This window comes from Aphis gossypii, unplaced genomic scaffold (genome assembly GCF_020184175.1).
Source record: "Aphis gossypii isolate Hap1 unplaced genomic scaffold, ASM2018417v2 Contig00725, whole genome shotgun sequence".
Lineage (NCBI taxonomy): Eukaryota > Metazoa > Arthropoda > Insecta > Hemiptera > Aphididae > Aphis > Aphis gossypii.
The window spans coordinates 1-13,595 of NW_026083250.1; the positions used below are offsets into that span (position 1 = coordinate 1).

Genomic DNA, 13,595 nt, shown 5'->3' on the forward strand with positions numbered 1-13,595 from the left:
TAAATTGTATAATACAAATTGTATAACATTGTATTATACGAGCGTATTATACGTCATGTACAAAAAAATAAAATACGAATGGTATAAAACAGGCCTATGCAACTCATCGACCAATTTACACAAATCGGTAGTACTCTTATTGTCGGGTCCCGCTCTGGTGGCGCGCTCTAGTAGTAATTTGTAATTTAATAATTTATAACTTATTCAAAGATAAAACATAATCAAGATAAATATTAAATATTTTTCTAATTTCTATCATTTGTACAATTGTACTTGACAGTCGGTTGACTATTATATTATTTTAATAATAATATAATATATTAATATACAATTTTAATAGTACATAGAAAACATTGAAACCTAAAAATAATAATTGAAAACACAGTAAAAAAATTGAAATACCCAGAACCCTGATCTTACAGGTAAATTAAACTAGTATTACCTATACAGTTATTATGTTTTACAAAATTTGGATAATTTTTTTTTCTTTAGGTTTTCTTTAGATTTATCCTGATTAGTTTGTCTCGTATATTGTCGCATTCGCATACTGATATAATATTTTATTGAATAAGAAATAATATAATCTTTATGTTCTGTACATGGAAAAGTGAATGTTTCAAATTTAGTGATTAATCCTTCTACTATATCATCAAATACATTTAAATTTTCACAATATTTTTGAAATTCATCTTCTATTGCACTTATCACATTGTATAAATAAATATTTGGGTGTTTAAGCCATCCTTTGCTTTTAATATTTGTTAGCTGTGCTTCAGCGCTGTAGTTCTGTGGAGATGTAGACATGATTTACATTTTGAGCAAGTTGTCCTTTTCATTATTTGATGACTTAAATACTCTACTATATAATATTTTAAACAGTCAACAATTGGAGCTAATGAATAATCATGTTCAATTACATCAGTGAACTCCAATTCACCTTGATTTATAATATTATCAAGTTTTGTTTTTAGTTTTTCAAAAGCTGATAAATCTTTACTTGCATATATGACTTTTATGTCAGATATTTTAATAAGATTTTCATTAATAGTGTCTGCTTCTACAGTACAGTATCCATATTTTGGAGGCTTTAATATAGAGTATGCTGATAATAATTTATACACTTGTAAGAGAGTTGCCGATGAAGGGTGGTCATTTACACCAGAAGCCATACGAACTGTACCAAAAAACCGCTAAAATAATTTTATATTCATTAGATATTGTTCGCGCCAAAAGCTAATCGCTTATCGTCGCGCCGATGTGCTCGACGATGCCGTCCTAATCTCTCTCCCGTCTCCTTCACTCCACTCCGTCCTCTACGTGTTAATTGTCAATTATCTTAATATTATTATACTATCTATATATTTATTCTCTTTGTTTTCCTATTATATTATTTAAATAATTATTGGTCGGCCTTTTCCGCATATGTTTATTATCATATTTTCGTATTACTTTTTGTCACTCGTTAATTATTATCATTATTGTTTTGTACTCTGCGGCCAACGCCCTTTTTTTGTATTATTATTATTATTGTTATTTAAGTACCTTTTATGTACGGTTTTCGTTTTTTGATGTTTTGTTAGTCGCATTAAGCGCAATGACGTATTTTCCATTCATTATTATTATTATTCTTCCGTGATCTTTCACTCACGGACTGTCTTCACTGTGAAGAATCAAAATAAACACCCACATACCACGACCCACTTCGTAAGTTTCTTCACCATATCACCACCTCATCCATTCATTCACCATAGCCAGCGTCTTCCGAGTACTGTGCGACGCGACTTCACCAACACGGCAGTACCACCACTGAGAGCGTCACCGCGTAAGACCACCAGCACCCACTGTGGGTTGTGTGAGAGGCCGCCCCGGTCGTCCAGTTGTACCCGTCACCAGCCAACCAGTCACCAGCCCGCCAACACCTGCCTTAATTATAAGTAGTTTTTAAGTTGTCCCATTGATAGTTCCCCCCTGTGGTCATTGCACCAGACCGGATCGACCACAGGGCCCCTCAGCCCTAAATAAATAAATTGTACTATCCTACTTCCCATGTTTCTCACATATATATATTTCTCTCCCGTTCCGCTGTGTTGTCGACGAGCGCACATATATTGCCTACTTTCAAAATATAAGGTGCGAGTATATTCGGTTGCCTATCCGCCACTTAATCGGCGTTTAGAACCAGAGTTGGCCGATTTTTGGCCTACATTGTTCTAGGTCAGTACCGAGTGGTCCTTCGGCCCATAGTGTTGGGCGCATAAAGATATTGGTTAACTATAATATTAATCATTAAATGTTTTTAAAATATTTATATACTTCGAGAGAATCTTGATTTATTTTTCCTGAAAGAAGATAGTGGAAATCATATTTTTCAATCATATAATCAGCCAGTTGTTTACATGATATTAAGGTAACTCGCAACCCTTCAGCTGTACTTGTACTTAAGAATTCATCAGAGCTTATTTTTCCAGATATCAAATTATTTTCCCACATGTTTAACCAGTCTAAAGAATGCTGGAGTACCTGGGCAATAATAATTTACTGTAAGTTGAATTTACTTATAACATGATAATTGTTATTTAATCACAAATACTTACATTGCTTACATTGATGCACACAAATACTGTAGAAAATATTGTATTGATTCCAAAAAATAAAAAATTAATTAGTTTATTCACAAAAGCACATAAAGCTAAGCACCAGTTTAGATAGATAGGCAATAATAATTTACTTTAAGTTTAAATTACTCAACATAATTATTTATTATTTAATTACATAGACAACTACTTACATTACTCACATTGATGCTCAGATATGTAGTAGTAATTATTTTAATGGTTCCAAAAAAAATAATAAATAAGTTTAATTCACAAAAGCACATAAAGCAAAACGTCAATTTTGATAGATATAGAAATAACTAACCTCATAGTATTTTGAATTTGAATTAATACCTTGACTAGGAATTTTTGCGTCTAGTGCGTCATACATATCATTAAAAACTAAACAAAACTATATTGTTGAATCACAGTTTGAAGACCTTGTATTTGGTGCTTTTTATAAAATAATAACCCATCAGCAACTGACTTACTAAGAATCTATGAAATAATAATTATAATTAACATTTGAAATAAATTTATTTTATGTTTCTAGTTAGTAAATAATCTGGATAATCAAAGTATGCAATGTAATAACAAATAAGTAAAGGTTTGAAGTAAGCATTTGAGTATAATAAGATGGTTTTTATTAAATTTACTTGTGCAGCGAATCGAACTCGCATTTTCAGGCAAGTATTTAGTAATTTAATATGATTGTCAGTGATTTTTGGGCAAACTTTTAACTGGCTGACACAATTGATTTTGTCTCGCTCATGAAGAATTTCAAAATGTTCCCTTTTGACAACATTTTCATTTGGATCAACCTATAATTTGAAGTAAGTAGATTAAAGTATTTAATTATTTTAAATTACCATGGTAAATAATTCTTACTTTTAAGACTTTATTATTATATAATCTATTTCTAACACATTTCAGTAAATGTGGACTGTCAGAGAAAGCAAAAAATCGTCTATTCTCATCACAAAAGTGTTCAATACTAGAATTGGGACTATTCAACTTGCCACTTATACCAAATTCAGTCCATACACGACGATTTGTTTGTGCTCCATCAGATACAAATCCATGGACGTATGCACCACATCTTTCGAGTAGTAAAACTGCTTTTACTATCAATTTTGATAATGTTAATCCATTTACTGGGCCTTTGGATGCGAATACTGCAATAGGTTGAGTGTACAAATCTGCTAAAGGTTGAAACATGAATACCAATCCATGTGTAGCTTTTGAATTAATATTTGTTGCTTTAGGTAAATCTTTTAGTTCTTCATCTTCTTCACCAAAATCAATTAATCCAGTGTAACTTAATGTTTTTGAATTTACAGAAACGCTTTCTCTTAAAGATATTTCATCAAAAATTAGAAGCCCATGTTTTTGATGATCTTTTTTGAAAGATAAATGCTTTTTAAATAATTCAAAGAAACATTTATTAAACCCACATATACTTGAAATCATAGCTAAATATCTTCTTATAGTTCTGATACACGGTAATGTCAATAATTGGTTACTTTATAACAGCGGTTCCCAAACTGTGCACCGCGGTCTACGTTTCATAAGTTTAAAATGTATATAAAAACCATATGCCCAATTACTGGGTTTGGTATTTATCAGTATAATATTATTACTAGATATGATTTTATGGGTAATAAATTATTAAAAATAATTGTTGATTGTTGACTGATTGTACCTTTATTATCTAATCATGTCAGACGATGTATTAAATTAACTATTACTTATTAGTCTGTTATTTGGAACTACTTGAGCTCTTTACCTTCAGTAGTGTGCGTGACTTTACACCGTTTAGTCGAATTGTGTTATTTAAGTATCTAGTGCACGCATTGTTTACGCCGTTTACGTGTTCTTCTCTTTTTTTAAACATGGACCGTTGGTTGAAAGGTGGACATTTTAATAAGAAGCCTGTTACAGAGGAATCTCTTAGTACTCAGTCCGTAGAAGGCAGAATCAATGACGAAAATGGTAGTCAAGTAGTTCATCATTGTAATTCAAATGCAAATGGCTTCATAAATCCGATCAAAAAACGTAAATACAACGAAAGTTATTTAGAGATAGGGTTCTCAGAAACTAATGATTGCCAGCCACAGTGCGTTATTTGTTTGAAAGTTCTTCCTAACAGTTCCATGTATCCCTGAAAATTGCGTCATTTTAAAAAGAACCATCCGGATTATGAAGGTAAAAAGACTGACTATTTTAAACGAAAGCGCACTGAACTATTGGCTGTTCAAAACAAAATAAAAACACACGTTCAAACTGACAACGAAAATGCATTGAGAGCTTCTTATATGGTGAGATACCGCATTGCTCAAAAAGGTGAAGCTCATACTATTGCTGAAACGCTTATAAAACCATGTCTTATTGATATAGCAACTTGTATGCTTGAAGAAAAATTTGCCAAACAGTTGTCAACAATTCCTTTGTCAAACAATACTGTTGCGCGACGAATAGCAGATTTAGCTACAAATGTAGAACAAACACTTGTCTCTATTATTAAATACAGAAAATTTGCTCTACAAATGGACGAATCAACTGATGTGGCAGGTCTAGCTATTTTGTTGGTGTTTGTTCGTTACGAAAATATTCATTCTTTTGAAGAGGACCTTTTATTTTGTCGACCACTTTTATCAAATACGACGGGGGTCCAAATTTTCGGATAATTGGATGGGGTTTTCACCGAAAATAAGATTTCATGGACCAATTGCATTGATGTGTGTACTGATGGTACGTAGGCCATGGTAGTAGCAACAGCTGGAGCAGTTGCTAAAATAAAGGAAAAATCTAAAGAAATTCGCAGTAGTCATTGCATACTGCACAGACATGCTCTGGCAATGAAAACCATGCCTTTTTCTTTGAAAAACGTTATGGATGATGCTATAAAAATAATCAACTTTATCAAGTCACGGCCTCTGAAATCCCGACTTTTTAAAATGTTGTGTGATGACATGGGAAGTCTTCATAGTACATTACTTTTCCATACAGAAGTCAGGTGGCTGTCACGCGGCAAGGCTCTAACGCGGTTAATGGAATTACGAACTGAAGTTCTTTTATTTTTAATGGATCACAACGTTACATTGGGTGAAATCATGAATGATGTAACATGGCTCTGTCACTTTTCATACTTGGCTGATATTTTTAGCAAAATGAACGAGCTCAGCCTTTCCTTACAAGGAAGGACTATGACAATTTTTGATGCCAGCCACAAAGTAAGTGCATTCAAAAGGAAAATTGATTATTGGGCACAGTGTACTACTAATAGCAAATTTGAATGTTTTCCAATAATGCAAGCCTTTTTGGAAGAAAATGATGAGCAGGCTTCTACTAATATTGTCAACGAGATTATTGAGCACCTCAAACAGCTAAAAAATTCTTTTGAGCAATATTTTCCTGCAGATCGGGAAGTATTGTTGAAAGACCATGAATTGGTACTGAATCCATTCTCAGTTTGTATGAAACCTTCAAGCTTATCTTCAAGTGATTACGAAAGGTTGATCGCTTTAACTTCTGACTTAACATTAAAATCTTACTTCAACAGCAATTCGTATGCCGAATTTTGGTTAAGTTTGAAAGACAAAAGTTATGAAGGTTTAAGCGAGAAAGCGAAAACACTATTTTTACCCTTTGCCACTATTTACTTATGCGAGTCAGGATTTTCGTCATACGCTGCAACTAAAACCAAATACCGCAACCGCCTCAATGTTGAACCTGTTCTCCGACTCCAATTATCAAAAATAAAACCTGACATTGCAAAACTGTGCCAAAATAAGCAGCCATATACATCACATTAATTAAAATTAAATTGTAAATATTTTTCATTTGTAATATTTTTATGTAATAATTATAATCATAATAACAATAATTTTTATTTATTTATCTTTTTAAAAATGCATTGATTTATAATTAAATTAGTTGTGTAGCTTAGAATGCTTAGATTGTATTAGGCTTAATAAAGTTAATAAAATTGGTTCTCAATGAGTACTTTTTTTGTTCTATCTTTGATGTTATATACAGCAGGGCACCGTGGCTAACTTGGTGCCTCTAAAAGGGCACCGCGGAAAAAAAAGTTTGGGAACCGCTGCTTTATAAAAAGTTATATCCTGACGGTGATCTTATATGTAAAAGCATACATAACATAACCCAATCTTCGGTATAACGATTACCTCTAGGACACTTTCTTTTTGATGAACTGATTATTTCTTATATAATTAACTTTTGATTTTCTTTAATTTTGTTTCCTACATTTTCTAATATAATTTTGCTATCTATGTTATTAAATCTTGTTTCATATTGTAAAATGTTTTGTTTTAATTTTTTTAGCTGAATTTGAGTTCTTTTTTTTGATTGTTTAGATATCTTGTTTTGCTGTTTAAGGAGTTTTAGTTTTTCTGTCTTAGAAGGAGTAACATTTATGTGAATTCGTTTAGTAGTTAACTTAGTTTTTCGTGCCATTAAATTTCTTTGTTTTTTTTTTGTTACATGTACTTATTAAAATAACACAAAATTTGCATTTTTCTGTTTTAGAATTATTATGAGAAGACGTTTTTATAATAATTAAACATTTTGAATGATGAAATTTACCATTATAATCAGTATATCTAGTATTTGGCTTGTACTTAACTAATTCATTTGGAATAAGAGTACCTGAACAAAAAGTGGTGTTGGCAAAATTTAAAATTACATTTTCTATGGTATGATGGTCTAATATAACATTTGAATTTAATTCTAATTTTTCAACATCAATTTGAAAGCTATTCAAATATTTGCATGTTATTGTTGCATCTTCATCAATAATAATGGATCTTTCAAAATAGGGAGTTAAATCATCTTTTAATAAAACCTTACAGAATATTACGCATTTTTTATTAGTTGGAATTATTCTATATCAATCTGATGGTAAATTAACAAGTTTTGGATCTGAATAAATGTGTCTAAAAACAGCATTATAATATGTATTATCAGAACATGTATCAAAACCTAAACATATTTTCTTGGTTGGATGAATTGAGATACATTGAAGTCTTTTGTTATGATATTGTTTCTAAATAAAAAAAATATATCTATGTACTCATAATTTAAAAAATGTTATGTGTTAGTTGAGGATTTTTACCTGTTCAAAGTTGTTTTCTTTTATAAAAGACGATTCGGATAAGACAGGTGAGAGTGGCAAAGCTAAAACTTCACTACAGTCTGTAGAAATTAACATTTCGGGAAGTATTGGCATAGCTCCATGTTTTAAATAAGTCTAAATTTTAATGAAATAAATACATATTTTTTAAGTTTATAACTTAGGTACCTATTTAATAATAATAAAGAAAAAAACATTTTAGATGAAAGTGCCAATTTTAATGAATTAAATTTCATTAAATTTAAAATACTAATTGTAAATGAAAATAACTTAAAGTATGTTAATGATACATCAATATTATATCAAATAAAAACTTTTCTAAAAATGTCATGTTATATTGACTATTGTTAAATTATTTTGTAAGATTTATTATTCTTGTTATTGTTTAATAAAAAAAATATTTGTAAAGCTAATTGTATACAATAATTATACTAGTATGTACATTTTTAGAATTTACTTTTATTCTATTAGGTTTTATTTCTATAATATCTTCTTTTTTTACAGATTCTCCAGAAAAATGTGATTGACATATCCTATCCCCAATTTTTAAAATTGTATTTAGAACTGCTCCCCAACTTTCCAAACGATTTTGTGTTACACGAAATGTAGGCACCCCTGTGGTCTTACAATTACATATACAACAATTCCGTGTCATTTTAATAAAATGTAAATAATATATTTGACTAAAAACTATTCAAACAAAATTTAATTGGTAATTAGATACTTTTAAAGACAATGTATAAACAATGTCACATGGGTGATGGGTCTTATATTTTGGCGCTATTTTACAGTCATAACTCATAGATTATTACTATAAGCTAAATAATAACAATAATGGACAATGGATTGTAAAAACCACAGCCTTTATCACGTCTTAATACTACTTTTTAAAATATAATTAGTCTTTATTAATGTTTTTTTACTCGACAATCAATCAATCATAATAATAATATGCGTATGTGACTTATGTAATCTAACCAGAGCGGGACCCGACATTAAGAGCATCATATCTAAAGGTAGTTGCCAGACCTATTAATCTAAGACCGTGGTATAAAAAAAAAAATAGTGATAAATATAGACTTATAATAAAGATAAAATATACACAATGTATACATAGATATTATAATTTTTTATTTTTTTTTTTATTTATAACACCCCAAAGGGGGTAAATGAGTACAGGAAATGTTATACAAGCTTAAATCAAATATTAATAACAGTAATAATAATATATATAAACATAAAGAAAAATTATATAATTATAAGAACAATAAATAAATTAAGAACTATTCATAACAATATTTTTTAACTTAGCTAGAGAGTCAAAACAAAAATCAAAATTAGGTATATTATTACAATGTTTCAAAAGTCGGTACTCCGGACTATTTGCAATTAAGTTACTAGAGTACTGAAGAACCCAAAAGGGAGGATTGTTTCTAGCATTAAAGGCAGGTACTCTAAAATTAATTTTTTGCAAGAACTCAGGACAAATAAGTACCCTTGAAATTAATTTAAAAATAAAAGATACATCATTATATAAACGTCTAGAAGTTAATGGTTCTAGACCAAGTTCTTTACCAATAGCATCTAAATCCACATCAGTCTTACCTAACTTATAAGCTATAATTCTCAAAAACCGTCGTTGAATTTTGTTTAGTTTTTCAATTAAATTAATTTGATTAGGATTCCCGACAACTGAAGAGAACTCTAAAATTGATCGGACAAGGGAGCAATATAAGACTTTTAAACAAATAATATTTTTAAAGTCAATACAATTACGTTTAATAAGCCCTATAACACGTAATGCTTTACTATATATAGAATCGATATGGGCATTAAAAGATGAGTCAGAAGACATTAACACACCCAAATCACGTATGGTAGAAGTGTAACTTATAATAAAACCATTAATCGTGTAAGGAAACATGGATAACCTAACCTAACCTAACCCGCCAGTGTAACAAATACATTTACATTTATCTACATTTAAAGAGAGACCATTTTTGAGACACCATACTGAAAATGTATCGAGTTCATGTTGAAGCTGAATTGAGTCATTTATAGAGTTAATAGGTAAATACATTTTTAATCATCAGCGAATAACAGATACTAGCAAGATTTGAATATTAGACCAACATCGTTTATAAATAACAGAAATAAAAGGGTAGACAAATGGCCACCCTGGGGTACGCCAGAAATAGCCACCTTACTATTGGACAAAAATCCATCGACCATGACTCTAAAAGATCTATTAGATAAATACGAAGAGAACCAAGACAATAATGGATCACTAATGCCAAGGTTTTTTAGTTTCAACATCAAAATACCATGGTCTACTGAATCAAAGGCCTTTCTAAGATCAGTGTAAATAGCATCTACCCGACCACCTGATTTTACAACATCAATTAATTGAGAGTAAAATACAATTAAATTGGTCTCTGTTGATTTCATTTTCGGAAGCCATGTTGTTCATCAACTAAAAGGTTTTTAAATAACTCAGATATCTTTAGTTCAACAAGTTTATCTAATAATTTCGGTAAAGCACTTAGTTTAGATATGGGTCTGTAATTAATAACCTCAGATTTGTTGCCGGATTTCCAGAGAGGAAATATATAACTTAGTTTCCATTTACTAGGAAAAATCCCGGAATTCAAGGATAGGGAAAACAAATAATGGATTGGGATAGATAGAGAATAACGCCACTTGTATAAAAATAAGGGAGGGATTGATGTATATAATGTTGAATAATTATTAACAGTGAGATAACGGCGTAGCGCGGCCCATAGAGTTATAAATATAAATTATAATATTACTCTATGGTATGGGCGCACGAGAAACGTGATTGTATTGCATTTTCTGTTATTGGTAGACAGTAGATACGATTATGAACTATGATGAACTGTTTCTAATCGTAAATGTTTGTAAATCGTTAATTCGTAGACAGTAGTGGCGTAGTGTATACTAAATTCTTAGAGATAGTTATTTTTTTATTAAGTACCTACAACTTACAAGTTACAATTAATTTTAGTTCCGAAACGTTAGTTACGGTTTCTTTTTAATATGGGTCGACCTTCAAAGCAAAAAGCTTATGTTGACAAATTTTTTACCAAGTATTATGTTGGAAATATTGAAAAACGAAAATGCTTATTTTGTAAAGAGTCTTATGCCTATAATGCATTTCGTTTGGCAAAGCATTTATTAGTTTGTAAAAAACTGATGCAAAATTTCAAACGGAAAAAGTAAAAATTGCATCTCTGTTTAAAACAACCAACAACGAAGAAGTAAGTTTCAGGACAAGTAGTAGCACTACAACATTTTCAAACAGTTTGGGTGCAATTATACCGGCCTTTTTAAAAAATGATTTAAACTACGAAGATTCTGAACTTATGGTTGAAAATTTGGATTTAGTACAAAATTTAAATACATCTGATATCTATGAAATTATTGATGAACATATTCCTATTACTTCTACAACTTCTTCTATAATATCAAATCCAAATATTTTGAAAAATAATTTGAATGTAACCAAACCAACAATTTTTTCAAATAAGATTTCAAATGAATCAAATACTAGAACATTGAATGGATATGTCGATCGACTCATTAATGAACAAGAACAGGTAATAACACTACTAAACAATAACTAATTATGTTTATTATGTTTTAGAACAAATTATAGGTGACTATGGCCTACGATGTATTTATAAATTAATAACATTTTAATATTTTTAACTTAACTATAATAGGCTATTAGTTATTGTTATTACATTGACTAATTTATTCACTTTTTTATTTAACCAAGCTTAATTAAAAAATTGATTTTAAATGGTACTAGATAACTAAAAATAAAAATAAAATGTTCCTACCTGGTTGAATTAAATTTGTTGAAATTCTTAATCTTTTTAACTTGTAGTATCATTTTTAGGTAGTTATTTTTACAATTTAAAATGAATTGTTTTTATCAAGTAAATTGTTGTTAAATTAATTTGTATAATCGTACTATATTCTAGGAAGAAATATGAGAAATTCTTGCAAGAGCTTGCTATGCATCTGGGACAGCATTACGTTTTACTGAAAATGTTGATTGGCAAAAAGCATTTTAAAAAATCCGCCCATGTTTAAAACTACCAACACGATATCATTTATCTAACACTCTTTTAGATGCAGAATATCACAAAATAGAAAATAAAGTGATAGCAAAAATAAACAGGGCTCGTTTTTTATCTCTTCAATTGGATGGATGGAGTAATATTAGGTAGTTGATTCATATTTTATGTCAAACAATTTAATTAAATACACATTTTTTTTAATTATAGGCAAGAACCTATCATAAATGTTATACTGACCACTCCAGAACCTGTAATTTTTAAAATTGTTGACACAGGAAGTAACTCACATACTGGAGAATACATGGCTAGTATAATAGAGGATGTATTTAACTCTGTAAGCATTAAGAAAATTATATCTGTTGTCACAGATAACGCTAAAATTATGACTTGTTCTTGGAAAATTCTTAAGGAAAAATTTAAAGATGAAAACATTTCATATTATGTGCTGCTCATGTCTTAAACTTACTTAACAAAGATATAATGCAATTAAATATTTTTTCACTACTGGGCGATTTTGTTAAAAAAATTTATGTTGAATTCAAACAGTCTCACATATAAAATTCACTTTTAAAAGAATTTCAAAATGCTGATTCTGACATAATAAAAAAAAATAACACCCAAGTTACCTATTGTGACACGTTGGGACTCAAATTTGCAATGTTTAAAGAGCCTTATTTTTAATAAACAATATTTACAACAAATAGCTATTTCTCCAAAGGCTATTAAGTATTTGAGTAAAAATACTTCAGCTAAAATATTAGACAATGATGTATTTTGGCCAAAAGTTGAAAAACTTATTAATATACTTGAACCTATTTTTATTTGGATAAAAACTTTAGAGTCAGAAACTAGTAATTTATCAGATGTTGTATGTGCTTTTCATCAAATTGAAGAAAAAATAAAAAAATCAGTTTCAGTATCTAAAGATCTACAAAGTATTTTGTCATGCATAGAAAAAAGGAAAAAATGGCAACTGAACAAATTCATTTAGCTGCTCATTTATTAGATCCTAGATACAAAGGTAAATATTTAACTAAAGAAGAAAGTGTAGATGCTTCACAATTTATTTATTCTCTTGCAAACTATATTAACTTACACCAAACTGATGTTTTATGTGATTTGGCAAATTATAGAACAAATAGTGGTTTATGGGCTAGAGATTTTGTGTGGCACTGTCTAAGCACTAAAAGTGATAGTAATAAAATGAGCATAATAACATGGTGGAATGGAATTTGTTCATCTACAAATTTAGCAATAGTTGCAACGGCAATTTTACAATGTCCACCTACCTCTGCTTCTACAGAGAGATCATTTTCAACTTATGGACTAGTGCACACAGCTAAAAGGAATAGACTAACCACAGATAGGGCTTCTAAATTAATGTGTGTTAAGCACAATTTAAAACTACAAAAGATTAATGATGGTGAAGATTTAGAATGGTCAGAAAATAATAATCTAGGAACCATAGAAATTAATAATTCTGAAAACGAAGAAGATGAGTTACTAGAAGAAGAAGAAGATATAGATATTGATCCTGATGAAACAGAATCAATTTTTCATGCTGTAATTAACAAACATAAAGAATATTAAAAAGAAGAAGAACAGCTTATTTTATTTTATTTGTTATTTTATATTTATAGTTAGTTACAAAATTGTTTCAAAAATTTCTAAACAATGTAAAAAAAGTTATTAATTTATGTTTTACAATAAAGTTTTTTCTTTTTTGTTCAAAGTTTGTATTTA

The 13,595-nt window shown here is 29.6% G+C and overlaps 2 protein-coding genes across 2 annotated transcripts; both read left to right on the forward strand.

Annotated features, from left to right (window-relative positions):
- The first annotated feature begins 4,486 nt into the window (after positions 1–4,486).
- On the forward strand, positions 4,487–5,281 carry LOC126555143 (zinc finger BED domain-containing protein 5-like). The gene is made up of 2 exons (XM_050210106.1): positions 4,487–4,729; positions 4,781–5,281. The coding sequence occupies exons 1-2, from the start codon at positions 4,487–4,489 to the stop codon at positions 5,279–5,281; spliced, it is 744 nt and encodes a 247-aa protein (XP_050066063.1).
- A 621-nt stretch (positions 5,282–5,902) lies between these two features.
- LOC126555147 (zinc finger BED domain-containing protein 5-like) lies at positions 5,903–6,409 on the forward strand. Its single transcript, XM_050210109.1, has one exon. It carries the CDS (start codon positions 5,903–5,905, stop codon positions 6,407–6,409), a length of 507 nt encoding a protein of 168 aa, XP_050066066.1.
- The last annotated feature ends 7,186 nt before the right edge of the window (positions 6,410–13,595 follow it).

Bases quoted from the DNA above. Each gene is read 5' to 3' on its own strand.
- LOC126555143 (XM_050210106.1), top strand. From the start codon at position 4,487: ATGGACCGTTGGTTGAAAGGTGGACATTTTAATAAGAAGCCTGTTACA. The intron at 4,730-4,780 runs GTTCTTCCTAAC...CATTTTAAAAAG, and splicing joins AGTGCGTTATTTGTTTGAAA to AACCATCCGGATTATGAAGG.
- LOC126555147 (XM_050210109.1), top strand. From the start codon at position 5,903: ATGCAAGCCTTTTTGGAAGAAAATGATGAGCAGGCTTCTACTAATATT.